The 27,490-nt window shown below is 39.2% G+C and overlaps 1 protein-coding gene across 8 annotated transcripts in view; it reads right to left on the bottom strand.

Moving 5' to 3' along the window:
* Positions 1-27,490, bottom strand: part of kirrel3b (kirre like nephrin family adhesion molecule 3b) — a 165,094-nt gene that overhangs the window by 31,127 nt on the left and 106,477 nt on the right. For 6 of the 8 annotated variants that reach the window (XM_042222547.1, XM_042222548.1, XM_042222549.1 and 3 more), the window contains exons 5-7: positions 18,665-18,834; positions 11,785-11,935; positions 1,545-1,650 (exon numbers count right to left, since the gene is read on the bottom strand). In XM_042222547.1, coding sequence (XP_042078481.1) covers positions 1,545-1,650; positions 11,785-11,935; positions 18,665-18,834 — 427 coding nt within the window. The remainder of the gene's footprint in view (positions 1-1,544; positions 1,651-11,784; positions 11,936-18,664; positions 18,835-27,490) is intronic. The other 2 variants (XM_005927299.3, XM_005927303.3) reach the window with 1 other exon arrangement.

The raw sequence follows: 27,490 nt of genomic DNA, 5'->3' as shown, positions 1-27,490 counted from the left end.
AAGAAAAAAAAATAAACACAGGCTAACATGTACAACTGAGAACAAGCCAAGATTTAACAGACAAAGAGGGCAACTGCTGAGGAAAAGCAGTGCATTAGAAATTAATTTTTTCTGTTTTTACTTTGATATTAAACCTGCCAGGTTAGTTGAGTGGTTGTGTGTCCACCAACATATCGGTTAAAATAGATACTTGAATGAACTTTACCATTATTTTAATGCACTCTAATGTAATCTAGCGGCTTGATGATATTTTATCAATACTCTGTCTGGCAGTCTACTTAAAAAACAGAAAAAAGAAAAGATTTGTTTGTTTAGCTGAAGCACGAGATGTGTATGTCTGACAAATACACAGAACAGATTTGAAGTAAACACACAGTATACAGCCTTCTAAGCTTGTATAGTTGCAGTACAATAAAAAAAAACGGGAGGGGAAAATAAAAACCTCCAAACGCTTCTTATTTGAACAGCGGCTTCAAAAACGGTGAAATCCCATGACATTTTGGACATTTTTTGGCTCTTGGTACTTTAGATAAAATGAACTGAAAGGGATTTTTGTCAACAACCTTGACATAACAGCTGAAACTGAAAACATGTTCTGAAAACTGTCAGGAAACTTCCCGAAGATGAAAGAAAGCATATACGGGCCCCGGCGATATTATCAGTCTTCAAGCCATTCAAGTGGTTTTCAGTGGCACCCTAATCTGTCCCTTTTGCTGCACCGGGCTGCTGAAGAACCTTTGCATTCTTGCACAGACACACAGATTTCCCCAATCTGCGGTCTTTGTCCCTTTTAAAGGCATCCAAATACAAAAATATGTCTCTGCCCCGCACCACTCAGAAGCACCCGTCACAATGCTTCACAGTGGTGACAACATAAGATAAGCTGGGATCTGTCTACAAGAACTTGCGTTTCTTTTTTAATTAGACTAATGTCTGCCTCGTGATGAAGAGTTTGCTCATTCTGATCTGTTAACTTCGCTCTTTATTCTGTTCTAATGTGATGATTTAACCGAGTGAGTCAGTAAAATTACTACATCTTGTGACACATCTTGCTGTGACCCTCACAATAAAACACTGAATCCAAGCGCGGTAATAATATCCAATCTTTCAAACATGTGACTCATTTAAAAATACAACGAAAATAAAAATTATGTACGAGCCCTGCACGAAAACACTACGGGACATTTCAAGTTCAAGGGAGATGAACAGCTCTACAACAAAGCCCTGCACTGGTTTATTGCAGTTTAGTAAAACATGAAGGTTTCTAAGGTGTATTTTTTGGCGAAACGTTCCTTTTCGTCTCTTCATTTTAAAGTGTGGGCATATATAATGGTGTCATGACATCATAAGGAGCTGGCTGACAATGATGAATGTGATCAATAATGAAGCGTTAATTCTGACTCTGTGTGAAAATGTATCATCTGCTGGCAACATCAATTAGAAAAGACGTCATTTAAAGTTTACCGCGGTGCGTTGTTCTTGTACACTATATTATCATGGTTTGAGCATTCATGACTTGTTTTCATACTCTTTAATGATCTCACCTGTAGTGTGTGACAGGAGGGTTGGCCTTTGCGGAGCAGTGGAATTTTACGAGGTTGCCCTCCAGAACAGGCTGAGGCTCCACCGAGAGATTTACAAGTGGGAGATCTATAAAAACATAGAGACACAAAGACAACCAATTACCGAACTGGCAGCCTCCTCAAACATGCTGCAGTGAACTGTAAACCTGAGACAAACACTTTGTTGTCAACACTGTTTGTGGCTGAAAAAGACTCAGCAGGAAAAGTGAAAATTATGTCTAATTTTGCAAAGGAGACAAAATACCCTTATAAATAGTGGGGGAAACATGCAGCCTCAAAATACAAGACGACCCGCTCCACCCTGCTTTCCTTTAAGCTTGTTGGTGTGGCAGGTGCTGGAGAGGGGGTGTGGCTTGTTTTCCAATCATCAAGGCTGGCAATACCTGGTCTCACTGGACCGGTGCTCTGCAGATATCCTTAGAGCGTAGCTGCTATGTGGCTCCCCAAGGCACCGTTTTGGATTATGGTTTGCTTTCTTGCACTAGCATGCAACACTGCATACACCATTTCATCACTCAGGCGCTCACTTACACCACTCATCACACTGGCCACACACACCATGGTTAGTTTAAGACTGTTCTTTGTTTCATTAATTTAAAACAAACAAGTTTTTAATTGGCTTCTGTGGGCATCTGCCTTTTTGTCCTGGCTGTGCAGTCGGGTCCATGACAACAAGGACTAATTAATTTTATTTAGAAGGACCCAGATTTGCCCACAAACTGATTTAGCTGTGCAGGGTTGACAAAATGCTAGAATTTCAAACTCAAACTGATACCCCCAACAACAAAAAAAACCCAACACCCCCCCAAAAAAAACAAAAACAAAACAAAAAACACCTGACACGGTGTTTGATACTACAATTTAAAAAAAATTCAAAAATACTTAAATACTTAAAAATAAAGTACAATAACATCAGTGACAACAGTATTTTCAAGCGGTATGATATACTGTAAAACATTTATAAAATGAAATAAACATGGTAAAACATATACATGTATGTGTGAGTATTACATATACTGTTGTATAAAAAGAAATACAGCAGTTTGAGGTAGTTCTATGCTTGGCGACATATTTTTGTTGTTAAACAGATGTGGCTTGTAAGGTTGGCTGCCACTGTTTCTGTCTAGTTGCTGGTAGACTTTTCTTTGCGTCACTCTGGGACTTTACCAGAAACTGAACCTTTTTTAGATTTTAGATTTTGAATTTTAGATTATTAACATTCAGACAGTCAGGGCCAGCGCTGCTTGCTGCTTAGCTCCCATGTCAACATTAATATTTTATTATTAGCCACAGCTGCTAGCTACTTAAGCTGCATACAAAGAGGAAGTGATTCTCATCAATGTGGGAACCCGAAACCAATGGAAAATGAACGACAATCTCTGGGTGACATAATCACTGGAAGTTTCCCCTAATTCCAGGTGAGCGAGTGCAGTGACTACAAATACGAGTGCAGAATACCACTGAAAAAAATGACCTCGTAGCAAATATGTTACGACATAACTTAGGACACCAGAGCCTGTTTGTCGGGGTTATGTTTGCTGTAAAACTCTTGGTCAATGAGCAAACTGCTACCCTAACCCTACCCTTCTCTCACTACCCCACCGCTAACCATAACTTAAATCAGACTGTACTTATGGTTAGGGTGTTGACAATGCTAACCATAAGTAAAATGCTCCAAAATAAAAACTACAGGTAAAAGTCATTTAAATCTGGTGGTCTTAAAATAGATTACAGTGGTAGTTAGAGCAGTTGTGACAAGTTAGCATAGTTTGTTCTCCTAAGTTTTTCAAGCCATATTGTAACCCTGTGAGGTGTAGTTCATCACAAGTGCTAACACTAACCCCAACTTTACCCTAACCCTGTATTTTTAGGGAAAAAAGTAAATAGACTTTGATGTGTGTCAAATAGAATGATTTTTAATTCCCTCGCTGCCAAGACTTGCAGAAGAGTGTGTTAAAAACACAAATGACATATTCTCATTGTGCAGAATTAGCAGGGTTAATGCTGGGGTTTGTGTTGTCCCCAAAGACATAATATTCAGAAATATTCATACCGCTCATGAGAAGACTGGGCGCTGTTGTTAAGTAACGCTGTAGTGTGCTTCACAGGTGTGGAGGATAACATGCTATTTTTATTCTCAAATATTATTTCTAAGGAGCAAATCAAAGGAAAACTTGACTTGATAATGAGTTTCGGCTAACGGCAATTTGCACACAGTGAATAGTCCACAGTGCAATACGCTGCAATTAAAATAATGTTATAAGGTACAATTAAAACGGGTGTTACAATTAAAAATATTCACATTATGCAAAATTAATAAACAACTTAATTTGTCCTAATTGACAAAGGTGGGATTCTTTTTGAAGATGTGCATTCATTTCCATATCAAACCCGTCCCGTGTGAAACAAGCAGCTATTTACCTCACCGTTTCACAGACGGAGATTCATTCAGCAGGGTTTCTGTAATTATGCTGGGCACATTTTGTTCAGTGTTGAGAAAATTATCATTTAATATATAAATAACCAGTAGTTGTTCAAGTGTATTAGTATTATTATTGGAAAATCAGGTGAACAAAGTGTTTTGAATTACAACTATTTTTATCCCTTGACTGTAAGTTAGTAAAACCAAATGTAATCTAAGACATGGTGTTATGTGGAAGCACTTTTTTCTGGGATACTAGTGGAATACTGGTAAGGCAGCAGCCACCAGGGGAAAGCGCTGGATCTGAGTTTGTTGCTGGTGTAGCCATCTGTTTCAAAGGTATAGCTGCTCTATGTTCAGAAAAAAAAAGCAGGAACTGTGTTTGGATGTGGATGAAGAGCAGTGTGGTCGGCAAAGAGATTCCACATAGAATTAAAGAAACACCCAAACGCCACTGAAATGAAGCCAAACAACTTTGTGTATAGTTATGAAGTGTGATTCTGTACGACTGTGTGTGTGTGTGTGTGTGTGTGTGTGTGTGTGTGTGTGTGTGTGTGTGTGTGTGTGTGTGTGTGTGTGTGCGTGTGGGTATGAAGTGCAGGAAAACTGCTTTTTACCCTGTGGCTGTGCAGATGCTCTAGGCTGGCTCAGCTGCCACAAAAACCCAGAGAGGGGGGTGGTCCAGGTGTCATATTCCTTCCTACTCGCACACCATATTCCCCATCAGCAGACTCATTTCCCTCCAGGACAGTCCTCCCCCCCTCCCACCCCTACCCCACCTCCCACCAACTACTCTACCATGAGCTCTTCAAATCCACGAGCTCCACCTGTGCCAGCTCTCCCTGGGCCAATAGAGAAAACAACAATACTGCGGATGGAACAACCGAAGGCCACAGTCAACCAGGCACCGAGCGGCGAACTGTGTGCATCCACGTGTTTGTGAGTGAAGGCAGACATTCAAGGGGTTTTGTGTGCATATGAAAGTGCACATGGGTGTATGTCCTAATAAAACAGGAAAGCCATCCATGCCTCGAGCAATAGTGTTAGCTGCCCAGTACATTTTTTTTCTTAACGTTGCAAGCTGTTAATTGCGTGGACTAAACTGTGGGCAGAGGGGACCTCAGGGGTAAAATGACAGACGTGGCAGTGGTGGAGATGGTAATAAAATTCAGCAAGAATGTGCAAGAGTACAGAGAGAGGCATACATAAAAAGAAAGCAAGAGAGATCTGACGGATGTGTCTATGCTGATAGACACAGTAATGTAGAAGCTAATTCAGAAACCATTTTCACTAAAAATATTCCTGAACTTTCCTTTTTAACTATGCCAACCTCTTTCTGGCCGCCAAGAGACTTCTAAGGACACAAATGCTCATTACTGTCTCCCCGGCTACAAATTAATGTTCTTTTCAAATGATTGAACTGACCCTCCCTTAAAAAATCTCCCCACTTTCCCTCAGCAAGTGGTAATGTCATGAGGATTTTACATCTATAAGTTACACCAGTAACTTCCTGGATAGCTCCATATCCCCCAAGCTGGAAGCAAAGACAGTCATGGGAGCAACAGCCGTCAAAAGTCTATCAGCAGTGCCCTGGGTGTGGATAAGGGACTGTAGCTTGTCTAACCACTGACCTTTTAGATATGACAGACATCTACTTAATAAAGTCCATTTGCTGCTATGATGTATAAATGCATGAGTTGCTGAGCGAGGGCATTTGAGGCATGATGCGACAGCACATCAATATGCAAGACTGTTAATTCCCAACATTTGTCAAGAGAGTAGTAGCAAGGGAGAGAGAGAGACAGAGAGAGAGAGAAAGGGGGAGGAACGGATGAAAAGAGGAAAAGGGGAATCGTAGGACTGATCGGAGCTTCTGTGAAAACAACAGGATGAATTGGGGAGGGTGGTGTTATAGTTGGCCGACAGCTTTTGATCGGTTAGTTCAAAGTGGAGACCAGATGGTGTTTTTGGAACAATCTTCCAACTTCTCTGTTTCCTGGAGATCGTGCCAGCAAAAAAATGCTTTTTTTCCCTTTCTTAAAGCTCAATTTCCAGTCTCTCTGGGTCATTGCAGACAGCTGTTCTCCAGTAGGACCGGCCTCAAACTCCAGTAGCGTCAGAAGCCTATGAAGGCTGGGAAAGCTGTTTGTGGGCCGCCCGCTCGTGGCTTCTAGCCTTAACGATATGGGCACACTGTCATGTGGCTGGCTGAGTGGAATACTGCAGAGAGGAACAGACTGACTGACAACCTGAGGTCTAACATTGATCATCTGCTGTTCACATGAGTAAATTCATTGAGAATTTAGTGAGTTTAATGAAGGCAGATGTTATTATTCAATTCATACAGGCGCTTAAATGTGTGCTTCCTCTAGCACATCTGTAGCCAATTACATTCCTGACCATCTCAGTTTTGTTGCTGATGCAAGGGTACGAGCCAGAGATCCTTTATAGCATCTGTGATGTGTTTGGGGTAATGAAAATGTAACATTTAGAAACGATATCTTCACACAGCTTAACATATAAGGAAGATAATTCTGTGCGGATGCATCATAATTCAGAGCATTTTTGTGCCCCTTTACCTTTTTACTCAGTCCTTCTCACTTACAAATTCTATCTCAGATAAATTTGCCATTATCTGCTTAATTAAGCACGGAGAGCATGTAGCAGAGCAAGCTACCAAAACAAATCCTCCCCAATTGCACATCTGCATGTTCTTTATTAATTAGTCTCAACAAATGGCATTCATTTTTCCCCCACATGGCTCAGCTTGTTTGCAATGCAAACACATGGAAAACCTTGGTTTTACCCGTCCCTTGTGCATTAATTTCCCACTAGCCTATGTGTTTCAAAGCATATTTCTATGTGGGGCACTGCTTTGCAAAGTATGCAACTGGACTAGAAAATGTTTGAGGAATATTTTAAATAGTTTGATGAGTGGGAACCAGCGGGACATGAAACTGTGGCACCAGAATCGTATTTCGCTGCAGTGATATGATTGAAGGGTAGGGGAGTTTACTGATCTAAGTCCAAAGACTGTATTGCAAGTTCAGTCATGCTGCTGTAGAAAACAGCATCAGGGGGTAGCCACCCTTCTGCTATCAAATAATTAAAGTCAGCTAATGGACTCGTATGGACAACTGTAGTCAGCAGTCTATCCAGGATTGTGAATCGCCTCTGTTGGCTCTAAATCCCTCTCATTTTGGCAACATCACCAGCGCGCACTGTATTTAGATGCAAATTTGTCCAAACCTGGGTCAGATAACACATGGATGTTGAAGGGAATAAAAAAAAAATGCTGAAGTGGGTGTAAATCATTTCAGTAATGATAAAAGAAAAGAAAGGTTGGTAAATGCATTGGGTTTTAGACGGGTTTAGGCTGTAGAGCAGTGCGCTGGGTCGTGTTTCGATTACGCTATTAGTGAAAAAGGGTACCTGAGCGTAGAAGCCGGCAGAATGGCAAATGTTGAGAGTGGCAGAGGGAATGAGAACGCTTTAATTACTTTTGTTGTCATTCGTATCATCTCACTAATGTGGCCAATTAGATTAGGGAAAAGAAGTGAGACTGTTCATTAATTAATTGTGGTATTTACTCACAACTAGACATCCAACAGGGGTTACCAGCATATATACAGAGACATCTACATTTTTGGTGAATACACTGCTAATTGAGGATATTTGTTAATTCGCTGTCTTACTGACAACGAGTCGAGAGCATCAATATCAGTTTTATCTCACTGCTTTCAATAAACAGCTATCGCATGAAGTGTCAGATAAATAATTGAAAAACATTATATCTCTGGCTTTTGGCATCGCTTGACAAAAAGATCCATAATAACCTTTCAGCAGTTCCAGTTAGAGGGAACTGGACTCCATCCTCTGTTTGTTTTGGGTTTTTTACCCATCATAGATTTTTTCAGACCAGACTATTTTATTTCCACTCCTATTTTTTTTTTTTTGATCAGAAAAATAAAGTTACAGTAAAGCAAATATGAATATTTGTCATTAGGTTTGTCATTAATATCATTCAGTTACCTCATTTGCATTGCAAAGCTGGCAATGTTTCACATATCAGTTATAGAAACATGATATCAACCAAGACAACATAACCTGGCATAACTTTGTCTTATGTGGTTGCTTCTAACATTGGCTGTCATGAAGCTGTTATGAAACTATTATTAATCACAGTTTCCCTGACCTGAGAGTAAATTGGTCCAATTTGGACAAGTCATTAAAATGTCATTAAGTGTTGCTACATTTTTAAATGACTTTTAAATACCTTATTAAAGGCAATAGGCAGTGGGACAGTTTTCTTTGTGGACTTGCAGAACTAATATTTGGCTTGGCAGCTGGGTAAACAGGTCTCTCTATGAGAGTCAGGCTTCCAGGTTGAGGCTGTTTATTTATTTTGAACACAGAAGCTCAGTGGTAGTGCTGTTGCCTTACACCAACAGGGTCCTGGGCATGAACTAGGGGGGCTCTGGAGTTTACATGCAACCCCCCCTCAATGTAAGTTCTCATAATATGCAGCAAATATTAGTCCATTAGATGGTTGTTACCAGCTAATGAAAACTTGTATTGTCTTTCTAAGAACATTAGCATTGCAGTCATGGCCATCTTAACAAACAGCAGCTTATGTGCTAATACTCAAAGGCTTAATGCTTACTATGCTATGTGAAAATAAAATGTTATGAGCTTCACATTGGTAGCTTAATTTGCTATTCTGCTTCTTTAACTCTCCACACGGCCCAACCACAGCAATTTCAAGAGGGCGAATGCTGGACACAAATTTCACAAAGGACCTAAAAAAATACAGCAACAGTGACAGCATATCAGTACAAAAAAGCATAATGGTAACAATGTAATCAGAGTTCAAAAAAATAATTGTAATTTTATATTATTTAAGAACATCACATAGGCTTAATTGTTTACATTTTGAGTGACATTCACATGACCCTGGTTTAAAAGTAGAATCCAGATACAGTTCAAAGTTATGGAAGTCAAAGGAAATGCAGCAACACTTGATCATACTCAGCTTAAAGAGGTGCAGTACTCAATCATCAGTGTCTGCCTTGCATTTTTTCTACAAACACTTAACTCTGAAACAATTATGAACATGTATTGTTACAATCTTACGCATGCCTGGTTTTTCCTCTAAAATAGAACACCCAAGAACAACTGTAAAGCAGAAACTGCAGAGAGTTACATATAACTCATAAGGTGACAGGAAGCTCCTGAAGGAACCCTTGCCTTGATAGGTAGGGTGATGGCTTTCAGCTTCTCTGAGAAAAGTCTCACTAAAAAAAATATTACCGTGGAATGAAGAAATAGGTTCGCCTTCTAATATCACTCTTGCTCTGAATAAGACGTAACATGCTCTCTTGTTTGAACATATCATCATTATGATTGATTAAACCAAGTTACTATTGTTAGTATAACAAAATCAAAATCAAAAGCATGCACGCAAATACAAAAGGATCATCGTATATCTGTATGGCTGCTGTGTTCAGGTATCACGGTCATGGGATATTTGGTTACATCTGAAACATAAGATTTGTTCAGGATTGGGTGTTAGCTTTCTTGTTTGTCACTTTTTCCTTATTTGCTGCCACTACACTGCGCTTTGTTTCATGCGATGCGATGTACAGCAGTCCTGTACACTTACTGAAGGCAGACGTTTCAGTCTTTCCTGTGTAACCCATCGCCCGACTGTACCTTTCTTCCCACTACAAACTGCTATTTGCTCATTTGTGGTGTGGACTCCCTGCAAAGTATGTACTTCTACACAAAACAGCAAAGCAATAACAAACACACAAATCCCAGATCCATTTTAAAATCCCCGCAAAATGTGTCCGAGAAACCCATATGGAGAACATAACTAGTGAAGTCCTCTGCAATTTTCTGCATTATGACATTCCAGCAGACTTTTTGCCCTCAAGAAACAAAGTAACAAAAGATAGCGCTACCGTGTCTGCACATACACTGCTGAAGGTGTATTTGTGTGTCTGTGCAAGAGAGAGAGAGCAAATGTGTGCAGTTTCTGAGTAGAAACTCATGAGGTCGAGAGACAATTAAAAGGAATAGAGGAATTATCATACAGTGAAGTCATCGACCCAGCTAAGGTGGTTATGAGTTACTGATAAAAACAACAACTGTACTTGTATGATGCTAATTAATGTTTATCATTCTGGCAGTTCCTGCTGTTGAAACTTTGTCATGTGAGGACAGTGTCTTGGTAATTAACTTGTCCTTTATGGACTAGGCTTTGAGGAAGATCAAGCACTTGAATTAGAGCACAGCTGTGTTTATTTCCTCTTGTATAAGGAAAGAACTTTAGTGTGACGGCACCACCTTATAATGTTCCATTCCTGCTTTTAACACTTTTCTGAAGACGTTATATTTACAGCATGTTTGGTGAATAGTCAGGTCTTTAAAGCATAATCTTTTTGCACTTGTGTTACAGATGTTGTTCCTAAGCCAGAACCCTTGCAACCAAATAAGGCTGCACTGAAATTAAACAGATTGATCTCGAGCACAAATGAATCAAAGTTCAACTGAAGCAAGTTTTATTTCAGTGGCAACTTAATTTAGAAGCGGATCTCAGCACAAACTGTAGGTTCTGCTGAACTGTGCTGAACATTACCTGTCAAATCTGGGAGAGGGCGGGGGAGGTGAGAACGAGGGAGACAAGAGCCTAAGCCTTGTGGGAGACAATTTGAATCTTGACAATTAGTCTCTGCTGTCGCTTGGTTTGATCTCACACTGTGAAAAATGTTTTCAGGAGCTTTAATTGTGTAAAGAGCACATTTTGGAATGCTAATTAGAAACCTGCTCCACTCATTTTTCAGGGTTAAATCATACATTCAGAAGCGAGGATGATGCTATGATGGCAAGCATTTATCACAGACGCATCATTATACATGGTGACAAATCAGTTTACATGTGGGATGACTTCCCTCTCTGACTGCATGACAAAAATGAAGAAGGCAAACTGAAAGAGTTGCAAACACTAACAATTGTTAATCATTTTTTACCCCCACGCCTGAGTTGGCCTGATCGTGTCGTGCCCGCTCTTGCCATGCTTGCCTCTTGTGGTGTGCATAATGAAAAGAATGGAGCCGTCAGTCATAATGGCTCTCTAAATAGCATTTTCTGCTTTATTAGTCATACTTAATGGTGTTGAAGGGGTTGTGAGTGATGCAAAATCCCTTTGTTCAGAGCCCTTCTCTTACTGTGAATGCTTCTTGATCGAAAAAAGATTCCCTGACAATTGAGGCTGAATGTGTTTTACACGCTGGGCTTACTTTGCCTATTTTAGAGGGGAACTGTAGATGTTCTCATCAAAAAGATTGATGGCATGAGCATGGAAATAAAAGAGGTGGATACAGTTCGCACAGTACCATAACAGGCAGTGCCACAGCAGGTAGGTAGATGGACCAAAAAAAGGAGGCTCCATTCATTTTAGATAGACGGCGCCTTTGATATTGCATCAGAACAAACAAATGGGAAAAAAAAGAAAAAGAGTAATACAGCACCAATCCATACGCTGGATTACTATATGTAAGTAAAAATGGAAACCAATTATAAATATTCACCAGAGCCGAAAATGAATGCTTGATTTTCACACTGTTAGCCACGTAGGTATTTGACAGTGTCTTGACTCTACATGTGAGAAATACCTCATATACAGTATTTAGAAATGCATGTTTTAAGCTGACCCTTTGCCCACTGATATTCTTCACAGATGAGAATAACAGAGAGAAGAAGAAGTGGTATGCTTACGCTGAATGTCAATTGTGACACTGGCCTCCTTGCCGTTGGGGACTGCCTTGTTGGAGGCCTTACAGATGATCTGCTGACCTGTCTCAATGTTGGAAGGCGATAGGTAGAGTGTGCTTACGGTGCTTTCCCTCTTGCCATCCCGGAGCAAGGTCTGAAAAGAGGGAAGAAATACAGAGCAAAGTTAAGACAGTTCTGTGGATGAATGCTTAAGCCTCTAAATCTATGCCAAGTTTGTTTTGTTGTTCTAATGGATTATCATAGTGGGACCTTGGATTGGCTTTATCATAATCAATAAATAGAACCTGAGCTATTTTTATGCTGAGCAGAGTACTGAACTCCAAATGCTGCAGAATCCGAGGGATATTGGATTGTATCTTCAATAGCCCCAATTCAACCTGGGATTATAAATTGTTTAAGTGACGCACAAACAGAGAAAAGAGGCGGAAGAAACGCTTTGCTGGATAAGCTTTGATGGAAAAGGTATAAAATTGTTGCAAAAAGGCAGAAAATTTATGTATACACAAATCTACTCCCTTGGGGATCCAGAGACAAACCCTCAGAACACTCTAGCCTGTAGTTTTACTGCAAAGCAGATTGATATAAAAAAAAAAGTAGAAATATATTTCTTGAGTTTGCTTTTGTGTGTCTGGAGAGCTGCGCTCTAGTGCATGGCTTGTCATACTCCACAAAGGAAATCAATCTTCTTTTCAGCGTTCATCCTCTGAGCCCTACATTGTGGACGCCATCTGGAATCAGTTGGTAGCGCTCAGTAGCTCTCACGCTCCCTCAAACGCTCAGGGGAGGGCTCTGGGAGTCTATGTTAACCAGTGCGGGACAGAACAAAGTCACTGACTAGAACAAATTGCTTGGGCAACAGGGCACAGTGTGGTCAACCACAAAGTCAGGATGCATTTCCCTGCCATCTTTTTAAAGCAGGCTCACAGTTGCTCTGCATTTCTTGAAGACACAAAAAAGACCTTCCTATTGAAGAACACCAAAATATTTTACTCCTACGTTGACCAGAAGAAGCTCAGTTGACTTGCTTTACTGCACTGGTAACTTTGGTTTTACCTCCCAAAAATACATCCAGTACTTGCCCTTAACTTTGTATAATTTTGTAGCCAACCATTCAATAAGAAAAATACTGATGATCAGATCCTACATCTACTCAGCCGTTAGTTAACTACTGCAGGTTGTTGAGTATATTTAGATTTATAACGTATGCTGTTTAAATGACATAACTAAAACTTTGCAAGTTTTTAGTACTCTGTACTAAAATGCAACATATAGATTCCATCTACCATTACCAGTACCCATTAATCATTTTCCTGAGTCAAACTGAGATTCATTGCCAAAGTACAAACCAGTGGTAATTATCCATTCATTTCTGCACTTAATGTGAACATTTTAATTATCCACATTTATGCTGTCTTTCTCACTTAAGCATACTATATTGTAAATAGCATGATTAAAATGTCATGGAAGTTGTAAAACCTCATGGCTAGGCATTTCCAGGAAAAGACTCTGATCAAATTAAAATACATCAGGGAAGAGTATCTACTAAACGTGTTTGAGATTAGAAACTCTGTATTACTGATGCGGAGAAAAAAAAGTATTCTCTTGTAATGGGATATTAGATCCCTTGCATACTTGTGGGAAGCCCATTTGTATGTGAAGAACCATGTGATGAAATTCATAACTGTGCATGAGTCACTTCTAAAGCAGAACACATTGGCTGTCAGACGCGGGATATGTCAATGTAATATCCTTTCTGACACAATCAGGATTGTTTCCCTCGTCGCTTTGGACCTGTCTGAAGTCATTAATCTTAGAAAAGGGGTTAGCTGGCTGCAGCATTGAATTCAACACCATGCCACATTATAATTTGATAAATTTTTATATTCATCTCCTAAAGCCATGTGAAGAATATTTTTACCATGGCAGGAGATGAATGACAAAATAACTGGACTGAGAGGGAATGAGTCGGCTTTTTTAAAGCCATAGTTACTAGGTACTAGGTAATTTCTGACCCCCAAAGGGTTACAAAAAAGGTGAAAATTGGTTATTAATAAATGTTAGCTGGAGTTTCAAGATGGGCATCTCAGTATGTCTTTTTTTCTCTCATTTTACTGGGGTCTAATATTTCCTTGCTTTGTAGACTAATTTGGTCTGGCTTAAGTAGGGGTATACCGTGCTTTCTGTGGCTTTCATTTAAGAGACAGACAGCCTTCTTTCTCACAAAAACAGCATCACAGCTAGATAGGCCCCTGGCCAGCTAATATAGCAATACCTACATAAAAGCTAAATGTAAAGCTGTGACTGCCAATCAAAGCTTTAACCTAACATGAAAGTGACTTGGAAAACAAGCATGTAAGCAAACAAAAGAAATCTACTAAAATAGGTTGCCTGAGAACTGAACGATGTCCAATAACGGCTCATCTAGAGGTGTTAAGTTTATATCCATAGAGACTGATGATTGCAGCTCTGAGCATGTTTGTTTGATGGAGAAGTAAAAAAATCCAAAATAACAAACAAATAAGAGAAAATCATATGCCAGTGGTTTACGGTGCTTCATTAACATAGAATAGCACAACCCCAGTACTGAGACCAGGTTTTAAGGTCTGGATAAAGTGCGTCGACCAAATTATTCAGAAACAGTATTAATAACAAGGGAGAAACCTGACTTAGAATGAATTCAGACACATGTCAAAATCACGAGTGTTATAAGTAATGCATATCCCAAGTGAAACATAACTCTGAGCAGCCAAATGTATCTAGGAAAGAAAGTAACAGTCCATACTGAAGACAGATCACCTCAGCATAAAGCATAAAAAATTCTGGAAGCTAATCTTCCCCTAAGTGGCTGCATGTAAAAAAGAAATGGGTAATGGAGAGAAAGAGAAAGAATGAACTATGAGCTTTTCTTTAGTGAGTGGTTTCAAAAAGAATATCCATTTAGTTAACTAGTCATTAAAATACATGAACCTAATTAATAATTTATTAAATAAAACTTGACATACATACCAGAAAAGTTCATCTACTGTTAGTCCGAAATACTGTGATTACTCTGAAGCTCTCTTCTATTTGTATTTTTCTCAAATTGTAATACATGTAGCCAAAAGCAAAATGTTTTTGTCATTTAATGTCATTTAATATACAGTTAATTTAAGTGCAAAGGTTTATAGCCACCTCTAATTTTTTTAATGAAGTTATGAGCAATAGTTCTCCAGACATTCTGACGGTCTTTCACAGTTTCTCTTTGGACATTGGCTACTTTTTCCACTCATTTTCAGTCCAGTTCTTGTGCCTGACCTTTTTCAGACCTTTGTTTGGTTGTTAATAATGAATGAATCATTCAAGCATAAATAGGTTTTTCTTCCTCTGTACTCAAGGAATGAACCAGTGTTGTGTCTAGATATGAAACTTAGCAAAGAACCAATTTTAAATAGTATGTGCATGTCATAAAAACACATAATTAGTTCCCATTTCTTTAGTTCGATCTATAAAAAATCTCAAATATAATACAGTATGAAAGGCACAAAATAGTATTTTTGTATCAGCAAGGAGCTATTAGTTAAAACCTTGGTATAGCTCAGTATGGTGTGCAGTGTGTCCTCAAAAAATTTGAGGAAATTGGAAGAAAGTTGAAGACATAAGCAGATGCAACCGGCCTAAGATAAAACTAAACTCTATCTAAAAGCTATGTGCATAAGAAAAGGGAAAAAAAAAAAACTGAGCAACAGTACAAGTTAATAGAAAAACACACAACAGAAAACTATCAATTATGGATTGACCTTCCCAGAGCCCAGATCTCAAAATTACTGAAACAGTGAGATCATCAATGAACAGAACAGACATAGCACAGGACAAAAGGCAGCCAACATCCAACGTTACAAAGTATCCCGAAGACTACTTACATAAATTGCTTAAGAGAGTTCAGGCTGTGTTGAAGAGTAAAGGTGATCACACCAAATATTGACTTTTAAACTCGAGCTTTGTACAAACTCTGTTTTTGCTTCATAAACTATATTTCAATGTATGTTTGTTTGTTTTTCAATCAATTATTTAATCTTTTACCCATTTTCCTAGCAAAGTATAAGAGAATGAAGGAAGTCTCGAAACCTTTGCATAGTACTGTATATAGATATAAATTTATATATAATTTTAGCCTAATAAGAAAATTTACATGCAATTTGCTACTTGTCAACACCAACATAAACTTAATTAAAACTGGAAAATCTGTAAAATCATAAGAAAAATTAAATTACATTTTTTGAAATTAAGATGACCTAATTAAACTTTGAAGGCATACACAGTGATGCTGGTAAATGTACCGTGTAAAAAAATATATATAATTGTTATTTTTCTAATAATTCTTCCAAAATTACTTTGACCCGATCAATTTATTTTAATTCAAACTGTTTTCTATTTTTAATCTACAGCTCAAAATGTTCCTCTTCTCTGGAGTTAATTGCACACAACTTGGCACGATATATATATGAAATATATACTTTTATTTCTTTTGTTTTTTCACATGGTAACTGAGGTTAAACAGGTTTCTTTTACTTAACTCAACTCATGGTTTTCAAAAGCTGTTGAATGCAATTAATCGAAGTAATCTATATTTCACCTTTACTTTTAATATTTAATAAATGAGGTTAATTGGATTGTCAAAATCTTTTGAGATCTTTTTAAAATGGAACCAGTGATAACGTGTACAGTTGAAACTAAGGAGCCCTTTGACTTACATCATTACGCCTGTCTCAAAACAAAAACAAATGCGACACAATAATGCTCGACCGAATTTTAATTAGTTACTTTATTTGTAAGTATTTCCCTTCCCATTATGCAGTGAGTGTGATGATTAAAATACAATAAAGTGCTCTAATTACACAAACCTCCCATGGCTTTATGAGAAAAAAACTCATAATGGAATAAAGGGACAGTAAAAAAAGCAGCTGTGTTAAATATTTCTGAGGGTTGAAAAAAAAACAGACAAAAACTAAAAAAAAATGTTTCCTGCTAACACTAATATTATCAACTTCATATGACCTTTAGCACCTTTACCTGGCATTAAAAGGTGACAAAGCAGAGACTGTATACAAAATGGTGAACAAAGAATGGCTCATAAAAATATAATTCCTTCCTTTTTTTTGTTCTTTTTCCCCCTTCTACCACTGAGATAATCCTCTATCTCCCACTCTCAGGTTGCTACCAAAGCACATAGTGAAGAATGACTTTATGGTAAGGAAGTGCATCATGTTCTTCAAAAGATTTGTTGCACCATTCCAACACAAATGTATCATGGAGCAAATTTGCACACCTCCTAAGCACAGCTCAGACCTTGAGGCTGCGTGTTACAAACAGCCCTTTGCAGTTTTCTGCTGAGCAGCTCCACTGGAGCAGATGGGAGCTGAGAATTGAGCATTGTTCAATAATTTACTCAAGCCCAAGCAAGTCTTGACATTTGAACCACTCACCTTACTTTTCTTTCTAATTATTTGGGGTGCCTCCTCCGTAATACACCACAGTTTATATTTACTGAAAGCTACCCTCACTAATGATAAGCAATGCATCATTTAAGTTGCTCTCTTCCATGTGAGAACTGACGCGCATTTTTTGCCAAGCAATGGCGTTAATCATACATTTTCTCTTTAACCACTGGTCCAGTAAATAGTTTGCTAAGAGCTCGTGGAAATGAGGTTTTGAGGCCTTTAGTGGAAAATTATCTTCGGGTCAGAACCATCATTACTTTTGACATCATCAGGAAAGCTATTTCTGTGAATCCTCCACCACATCTGCTCACATTAGTCCTCTACATCTGTGGGAAATGAGAAGACCATCAGATCGGATGACGATGATGTAGTCTCCCACACTGCTCTTTGGATCCACAAAGGAGTCATGTTCTTTTAATTGACCCCCCCAAGCTCACTTCACAATGTTAGGCAATAGAGATAAAAGAGGAGAGACACACATCATTCGCCTCAACACAGACATGTGAGCATCCATCAGCTACCAGCACAGAATGTCCCCATATCTGCCTTCGCTCTGAGAGGAAGTGAAGGCAGGAAGCGCACTCCCTGCCCAGTATTAGCAAACGGCACCTCCAGCAATCACTTTATTCAAAACGGCCTGGTGCTGTACCACAGTCCAATCAATGGCATTTATATGCTCTTTGAAAAAAGCCGATAATGGGATGAGGCAGTACAGGGAGCGAGGGAAGGCGGGGGAGGTGTTAGTGCTCTAAAGTGCCGAGTCTCTTTATGTCCTTTGTTTAAATAGAAATAGAACATGACAGTGCTGAATGGACGATTAGCCTTAAGGGCTAATGTCAGTCAAGAGTCTATGGGGATCAGGTGATCCAAACATTGGGCTGGTGTGAATGGGCACTGTTGTGTACCGCAGCATCAAAAGCATGATCTGTCATTGAGACTCATACTGTGGCATGAAAAGGTTCAGACAGATTCCAGCAGCGAAAGGGACATCGTCAAGTTTTTTAGGGTGGTGGGATAAATGCCACTGAAGGAAAATATCTAAACACTGAAGACAAACTCAAAGCCATGGATAGCTCTGTGATCTCACCACTATTTGAGTTGCTTTGGATACTGGAGGGGAAAAAAAGAAAGGAAAAAAAGCCGTATTTTAGTAATTCAAACGCAATCGGAATTTTCAAGGGACTGCATTTTTGAAAGCAATCCATCCATCGGTCACTCGGCGGAAGGGTAAAATTGGAGTAGAGTATAATTTAGGGAAAGAAAATGTTAATAATTGTAAAAAATAATAGCAAATCAAGTAATATAAAAAAAAAATTCCACTCTTGCGTCATCACGTCATCAACAGCCCTTTTCCAGCTGGTCTGCATACCTGGAATGACACACACCTCTGTGCTTACCTTGGAGTACATGGCCCCATTAAGGACCTCTCCATTGCGGATCCAGATAATTGAGGCCGCAGGTTTGGCATTGTCAGCATGGCAGGTCAGATTGAGTGGGTCACCGGCCCTTAGGCTTACAACTGGCCCTCCGCTGATGACTGGGTCTTCTGGAGGAACTATTGATCAGAGACAGAGGCAAAGAAAGACAGGCCGTTAGTAAAATGTGTAGACGTGAGATCAAGCTATTGTTCAATGTGTGATATATTTATGTTGATAGCAAAATTGGGCATATTCACACCCGTATAGCATTATGATCCAAAAAGTTCAGATGACCCAAATAACACAAAACTGCCGAAAAGTAATGCCTGCTACGAATTCACAGCAAAACCCTAACTATATATCAGAGTTAGTTTCATTTTAATGGGTGCACTTATGATGCCAACAGGGGACAAAATGCTAGTTCATTGTATCAAATTAGGTTTCTTCAGAAAACAAAACCTGCAACTAGTGTTAGGTGTTCATTAAAGGTAATGACTGCAGAGAAAAATGTATTTACCACACACCTAATGGAAAACTCAGTGAATGGTGTGGTTTCAAAGCAAGGAAAGCTTTGCAGACTGAAGTCCCAGCATGACTCTCTAAACAACAATAAACTCTATCATCACTCATTGCAGACTCAGCACATATGTGTCAGCATTAAACATAATTCAGACACACAGATGTACATTTCCTCTCTTTATTTCTTATTGTGTTGACAAATACAGCAGAAGGACAAAAGCAGTGCTACAGTGTTGTATGTGTCTCTAATGGCACTGATCAAAGTCATATTCCCATTTTACCCATGAGCTGATCTGTTTTCTCACTCTTTTTTTTTTATAAGTGAAACTGCAGTGAATTATTGATTGACCTGAGTGCTCATTACAATGCAGATCTGGGGCAAGATGAAATCAAAGGCTGCAGGCAGCTGCCATATTCCCGTGCAATAGCATCATGATTGGAAGAAAGGTTGTTATGGGTTAGATTTATGCTGTCAAACAGATGTGAGAAGAATGAAACCAGAGAAAATGCAATTTGGATTCTTTCTGGACATTGAATGACAATATGTATAAAAGCACTCTTTAATGGCAACATTAGGGCTGGATGGCGTGCACTCAGCTATGCTGCTCTGTTGCTCACTCTTTAAATAACTGAAAAAAATGTTATAACTTAACTTAGTTTTAGTTCAACGTTGCTAAATGTGTTTTTAACAACACCGCTAGTTAAATCTCAGACCCAGAGAGCTGCATTTACAGTGAGAAGAACATTGTATTCCCTGCATATATTTCTGTTTATTTCCAGCGTCGCATTTTAGACTCACTTTTGTTTCCCACTCAACACTCTATTAAATTAGACATAATGCAAAACAAACCCTTCCGACTGAGCTTACTACATTCAGTATTCAGTTGTTCATTTTGAAGCAGTTACAGGAAACAGGTTCTCATTGAGGTTAGTGGTAAATACTGTTTATCAGAAATGTACTGCGCACAATAATAAGGTGACTATTTTGGGATTTTTGTCTGCAGATCCCTTTTAGATACAGCAGGAAATAATCGAACAAGAAGAGGCGGCGCTCGTCTTGTACTGTGGCTTGGAAACATGTATTCACTGAGCAGATGCAGTTTTAGAGTTTTAAATTGCACTAAACAAAGACCAATTCCTATGTTGACAAAAAGTTCTTCAAGCTGTGTTTGCTGCATTTTAAGATGTTGTATTGGTAAAATGGTCACCTATCTTTGTAGTTTGAATACACATATAGAGCCTGGTCATAAGGGTAACACAGCACTCCCGTGACAAAGACGTGCAGATCTTGGTCTTCATGCTGTGGTTGATTAGTGTAAGGGTAGATTTATGCTACTGTGACTAATATCATTGTATTACATAACATTATTGATTAAAATGTGGAAATGGGAAAAATCTTTATTAATCAAATAATCTGCAAGCATAACCATCACTACCACTTTTTTTGAGTAAATAAAGGCTTATTCAGACCAGCGTGGGAACAATGAAGTCTGTACTCTGGCTAGACCTAACTCTGACCAATCAGACCAGGAAAACTGCTATTTCACAGACAGTTCAGACTCACTGATTCCTATTATGTACTTGAGTGTGAAAGGCAGTGTTAATTCTGGCTGGCTCCCTTTCATCTGTACTTCGTTAATATGCGGAGGATCGGGAGAGGTAGAGGAATCTCAGGTCAGCACAAGCAGATAAGACAAGACAGTGTGCTGATCTAGGCAAGTAAGAAAGAATCTTTGTGAGAATGTGGTCACCACCTGGTTCTTTATCAGCAAGTGGAGCAAGGTCAAAAAGATCACTTCATGTTATTCTTTTGCTAAGAATAGAGATTCAGCATGGCATGCAAATGCGAGAGAGAGTAAGAGACTGAAAAAAAGGCAGCATTATGAGCCTGGACTAGTCCAGAAAGCTCTGCCATCTGTCAATAAATAAAAAAAAGTGAGGCTCAGTAATGACACTTTGACTGTTGATTGCAAAAATACAAACCTACTGGTTTGCTGGCAGCGTTCCTTTGCACATATGACTGAAACATTAATTAAATGACAAGCAAGAAGGTTTTATATGGAGGGAGGATATAAGAGCTATTAGGAATTGCCAAGATTCTTTCGCTAATCATCACAACAGCAGCAGTAACAACCTCGATCAGGACAGGATGTTAGCTGATTTAAAAATGAGAGGGAAAATTTTGGTCCGCTCTCCCATACAAAATAGTCCCAGTTCAAGATTATATCAGGGATACCTTGACTTTATTTTATTTTTTTTTTATGTTTTGAATCATGGCACAACAATCGGCTATATTGAGTTCAAACTGCTCACTTGGTCATGGGCTCTCTTCTCATTCAATCATTCTGTTGCTGGCTTATTTTTGTGTTTTCGGCCATTGTACCGTTGCACCATTCAAACCTTTCCTAAACTTCAGGTCAAAACATTTTTTTCAGCGAGCCCATGAAGGAAAGCCCCTCTTTCCTTCAGTTCGATCAGAGAGACTTTGCTGTTTGTTTAAAACATGCTACCAAGACCTAGTTGAAGTTGTGGTGTGTTTCTCTTAGTACACCTATTCAGAGTTTTCCTTGTTGTGAACATGTGCTGTTCCATTACTCTTGGGTCCTTTAGAAATATTTATGTAGTTCTTTTTTCCCGGGGATGTACATCTCTACGTTTTCGCATAAAGCTGTGATCAAGTCATTATCTGGACTTTCTTGCAAGTCATGGACTCGGGCTTGAATACCACACATTCATGTAAGGTGATATAAAGCTTAAACTGACTGAAGTCTCACATAAAAAGTCTTGTTCAAGGAATGTTCAAGGAAACTTTCCTGTCTTGCATACGTTCTAACAAATCAGTTTTCTGTAAATAGGTGCTCAGCTAGGGTCGTAGGGTGATTCTAGTAATGAGTGTTGTTATACTCTCCCAGGTTGTTTTAGTAAGTAACTGTATGGACCCTTTTGACCTTTTTATAGTCCCAGTTGTTTATTATTCAGCTTTACGTATTCCTCTGAGAGGTGCAAAGTGGACCGTGCAAGAGGAGTTTATGATTTCATGCATAGTGCCGTTACATGGAAGAGGGAGTCGCAGCGAAAACAGCACTCTGGGTACGGTTTCAGGTCATGTCTCTCTGGAGGGATGCTTGCCAGGAAAACACAAAGGGTAAATGGGGAATATAACAAGGAGATGAAGGACATGCCTGGCTGCCTCCATCCAGCATACCTTTGTATCTTTCTGTCCTTCACAGTGTTTGAGGTCTTATGCAGAGTGTGTCAATATGGAGACAGTTTGTGACAGCCTGGGCTGAAATTGTTGGTTGTGTTAATGAAAAAAAGCCACAACTTGTGATCATCGCCACTAAAGGAGCACGAAGAATGTTCTATTCAAAACAGAAATGCAGTTAAACTTGGCGCAGAGGAATTGGGAACATCTGACCAATAACCTAGCCTAGCAATCATTGAATATATAAATGACCAAAAAATATGATTAAAATAGATCTTTCTCTTCATCTAAGATCTTTCACTGATATCGCCTTATGACTGCCAGGTCTGACAGTTATACAGAGGCCAAACCTTGAACTTGAATCAGCCATCATCATTACTGGGCTGTTTGCAAACTCGGCAGTCCCTAATGGTTCTAAATTAGCTCTTTACTGCAGCCATTCGATGGACTTGGCATAAGTGTGGTCAGTGGGACAGATTGATCACTCCTCTTTAATTACAGGGCTGACTCATTGCAAACTCTGCTCCACTCTGTCCGCTTTTTTCTTCTCTCGGATAATAATTTAATCCCTTTCAAGGCTTTCTCAAATTTGCATTCGTCTGTGCAAATTTGCTGGCGTGAATTCACATGGACATCAACTTTTGCAGGTATTTCGGTGATTACACGTTTAATACAAATAAGCAGATGACTGATTGCTGAATTGCCACGAAGCGGTTTGTTTTACTCATGTATTAATCAAACATGCAGCATTGGCAGTGGCTGCAGCTCAAGATTTAGGTAAAGACTAACTGTAAGATACAGCCAGTTCATTACTTTCATCATTTGAAAGCTTTCTTTGGGCCTGATTTGAGTGTGTGTTTTGATCCGGTGGCTTCAGATCATAAATGTCATAGTGGGTTCTAAGGAGCCTTTTATTTATTTCTGGGATAAATCCAAATTGCTCTGTCAAAACTCACATTCATTTACCTCATCTGATGCTTCATAAGTCTCAGGATTCATTTATGTGCTTCGCGTTGCTATAAATGTCTGACTACATGCCCTACCTTCTATCAGAGTGAGTGAAAACAGACAACGATGTCAGAAAAACATAGAATTCAGTGAGATCATTTACTGGTAGTGTATAATCAATTAGACCACAGCATATTGATGTGTAATTAACAGTGAAAAGCAGTAAGTCTGTCAGCTCCAACAGGGGCTTGAATAAACCCAGGGGATCATAAAGCTGCCTTTTGTCTCATGAAACATATGAATTATCCAAACACTGGACATAAAGCTTGAATTTATGTGATAGCATGCACTAGAGTTAGCTCGTGATGATCCTGCTGAGTTTTTAGGAAACCAGCACTGGGAGAAGTACTCCAAAGCAGCCAATGAAATCTTGTGAGCACCCCAGCTTTCCAGGAGTGCGAGCAAGGAGGAAAAGCAATTTGGAGGCAAATGAATGAGAGAGCTCCACATAAGGTGGCTGGACGATGTAGGGGAGGGGAAGGCTGGCAACGTGTCAGCTGTGCTTAGGCGGACGTGTCCTGAACATCAATGTGATTCCTGACTTTCCTGTCTATTCCAGAAGAATACTTGCATGGGCTGCCTGTCACCCTGCCGCGACAGCTTGCAGAGTTTGTGAAAGACAGATCAGGAAAAACAGAAGAGTAGAAGGGAGGAATACCCAGCGCAGGGTGGATACAAGAGACATGTGTGGCTCACTGGCCCAAATCACCGGCCCTCTTCAAGTGCTGTCATAGTACATCTGTTTGGAAGCAGAAGATCTTCAGCCATGACTGTGCACGTGCATGAGACAGGAGAACAAGTAAGAGTGAATAAAAATGAAATGAAAAGGAAAATAAGAGAAACAAACAAAATGGCAGATTGCAGTTGCAAAAACAACAGCACAGCACTAATTTGTAGAAAATCCGTGGCGCCATGGTGGAAATATGAAATAATAAGTTGCTAGAAAAGAAAAAGAAGAGTAAAGAGAGTAAAGAGAGAGGTAGAGGAAGAAAGCAGCTGGACGCCAATGGGACAGTAAGGGGAGATGATCAAAAGGTGCAAACTAACTAATTTTTGCTAAATTTTAATATGTACAGTGTAGAAACACAGCACGAGTCGGCATCATGATCTCTGCGAACACTGCCAAATAAAATGGAGGGAAGGAAGGATGAAGATGAGATGAGGAGTGGGTAGATGCCAGAGCTGTCAGAGATGTGCACTGCTTGCTCCGTCACAGCGCAGCCATGTGCAGCCCTAAGCTGCTCTCCACAGATTGGGAGGGTGCTGACATTGCTTCTCACCACCCAGCTGAGTTGTGCTCTATAATTACGTGTGTATTATGTATGTATGTTTGAATTTAAGGAGTGTGGTGTGTATGTGTGTGCGTGCTTGTGGCGTTGTTTTATGTGTGTGTGTGTGTGTGTGTGGGGGGGGGGGGGGGGGGGGGCCGGGGGGGGGGTTAAGGCAAGGTTAAAATCCAATTAACCCCTTCCTGCAGTTAAAAGTAAACAAATTCTGGCAGTTATCAGCCCTTGTTGTTATATTTTCTTAAGCCAATCATTAGTTTGCTGACAAGAATTACAGTCAACTGAAGAAAACTGACTCACTGAGTAGTGCGGTGCATTCAAATTAGCTCAGCACCTGTACACAGTCGGTGCTGTTGTTTCGCGGCACATGAATTCATGTCATTTCTTCTCCTTCTGTTCAAATGCTGAGAAGGAAAGAAAACCCAACAAAAAAACCAAACATCCTACATACAGCCTGTCTGCCATAATCGCACACCTGCTCACTGCCTCTGATACCATAGATGTAGTTATTGTCCCATCTCATGTTGCAGAAAAGGCAGTGTAATGTGAATGTTACAGTCAAGTTTTCTCCCAGAATGACTGCCGTTTAGGACACCTTATCTCTCATTATACTACTGAGATGCTTGGCTAGGCTTAAATTACCTTTTGTAAAAGACAAATTGGTTACTTACAAGGAAATCTGCAAAGAATTTAATAAGGGTTCCTCAAAATGTGGCTCAAACAGCAGTATCCGGTAAAAAGGATACTGATATGGCTGACTTCGGTGACTGTAACTTTAACCTTTAATGAAAAAACGAAGAATCAAAATCTTAATAAAAGAAAGATCACGTGCAACTAATACAGAAAATACAGGTCTTCTATATAAGCTTTCACTTGCCCTTGGACTTACTGAAACATACTTCAAAGGCAGCACTTGAAGCTAAAATGCACATTAATAAACTATTTGTGATAATTTGTGTTTTTTTTAGGACGAAAACTTCTAATTCTATAGTAGCTTTCTTTTCTTTTCTTTTCTTTTTTTTTTTAGCCCTGCCCTCAAAGTTCATTTCCATTACTAAAAAGATGGCAGTGTGATCCTTGAGAAATAATGAATTCAGACTTATCCACAGAAATGGCTGATTCAGCTTTGGCAGTTGAAAACAACAATAACAAAAGATACCCTTGGGCTTTTGTGTACATGAATATTGTTGCTGAAGCATGCGCCCAAAACATTAACAATGCAGGAAAGGGAAAACAAATATCTTGCACACAATGGTTCATTCAAATGGCGTGCTATCAATTATGTTTGTCAGACGACCAGCGTAATATTGTATTTATGAATGCTTTTCATTTCCAAAGATCTTCTGCGGGGGCTTTGAATTTCAACCGCTGCACCAACTGCACATTGGTTCTTCCAGAAGTGAATCAACCACATATGGTTTAATTGTAAATGTAAATGTTGAAATGCTGATGCGCAAATATGCAAGATTAATAACAGAGCTTATATTAGGAGAAAAAAGGTCAAAAATGTATCTTATTGCACACTCAGACAACTATTTAAGCGTAACTGGATAAACCGTACAATAAAGGGTTGCCACAATACTCACATTTCAAACTTGATACCAGCACTTGGAAAGATATTCAGTACTATTATCAACACATGCAAAAAACAGAAAAGGCAAAACAGATGTGACGAATACCAATCCTTGCACGGCTCTATAGCCATGTTAATTTCCTGTGCTTTTGGTGGCTTGCCACCATGTTTTTGTTGCCGATCAAATAGAGCTGTTAAGGTAGGCTGTTGCATTTTCTGTCTAGCTGCTGGTAGACTATTCTCTGCTTCAATCTGTTACATTAAAAGAAACACAGCACCCCAGTCTTTCTTCATAAAGGTCGGGGTGCCAGGCTTGAAGCTGCTTCGCTGAGTCTGTTGCGCTACTGTTTGAGTGCTCAGCTGATAGTGAGAGGAGGGGCTCTGTGCCTGCCTGTCTGCACCACTGCTGTGTGAAGCTGTGTGTCAGCTGGAGGAGGCAACGGCAGCAGCGCTGGTATCAATACTGTTACAAATGAGTATGTGATCCCATAGTTCTTTTCAGTATCCGTTTAGCATCTGAGTACCAATTTTTTGACATTATTTGGTACATATGATACATAATAAACAAAAGTTAAGAACTGTGATATCCAGAGACACCAGTGTTACACAACAAGTGATGCAACATTTCTGAATGGGGGGATTATTGTCTACTACACAAAAAGCTTTGTAACTCCTTTTTATTTCCTCCAGATAACGTCGACATCTTAAAAAAATCTCCTGTTTTTATATCCATGCTTCAAGCCAAAAAATAATCTCATCAAGGTTAATGGATGATCAAAAAAAATACTTGAGAATAGCCGGTGATGATAAATGAAAAATATTGGGCCTAATGGCCAGGCATTTTTTTTTTTTTTATCTTTTGAGTTTATCTTTAGTAAATTTTAATTAACAGCCAACAGTGAACAGTGTACCAAAAGCTCTCTGTTTGAGTTTACTAATTAACTGTGTCCTTTTAAGACAGGATTCAAAATTAAGAGAACTAACTAATTAAAGGAATTCAAGGCTGTCCATTAAGTAGGAAGGATTCATTAAGTGACTGGGGAAAAAAGGAGTGAGTAAATGCATATGGTGACAAAAAAACCCCCACTTAAAATAAAGACTAAAATGTCTGTCAATAAATGGCACTACAATTCATTAAAAGCATATTTATTTTGTGTAAAGAATTACCACAATCCAGTTAATTTAAAATCAACCAAACACCT

This window comes from Haplochromis burtoni, unplaced genomic scaffold, assembly GCF_018398535.1.
Source record: "Haplochromis burtoni strain Fernald_Lab_line unplaced genomic scaffold, NCSU_Asbu1 Contig_88, whole genome shotgun sequence".
NCBI lineage: Eukaryota > Metazoa > Chordata > Actinopteri > Cichliformes > Cichlidae > Haplochromis > Haplochromis burtoni.
This window is presented reverse-complemented; position numbering and strand designations above follow the sequence as displayed.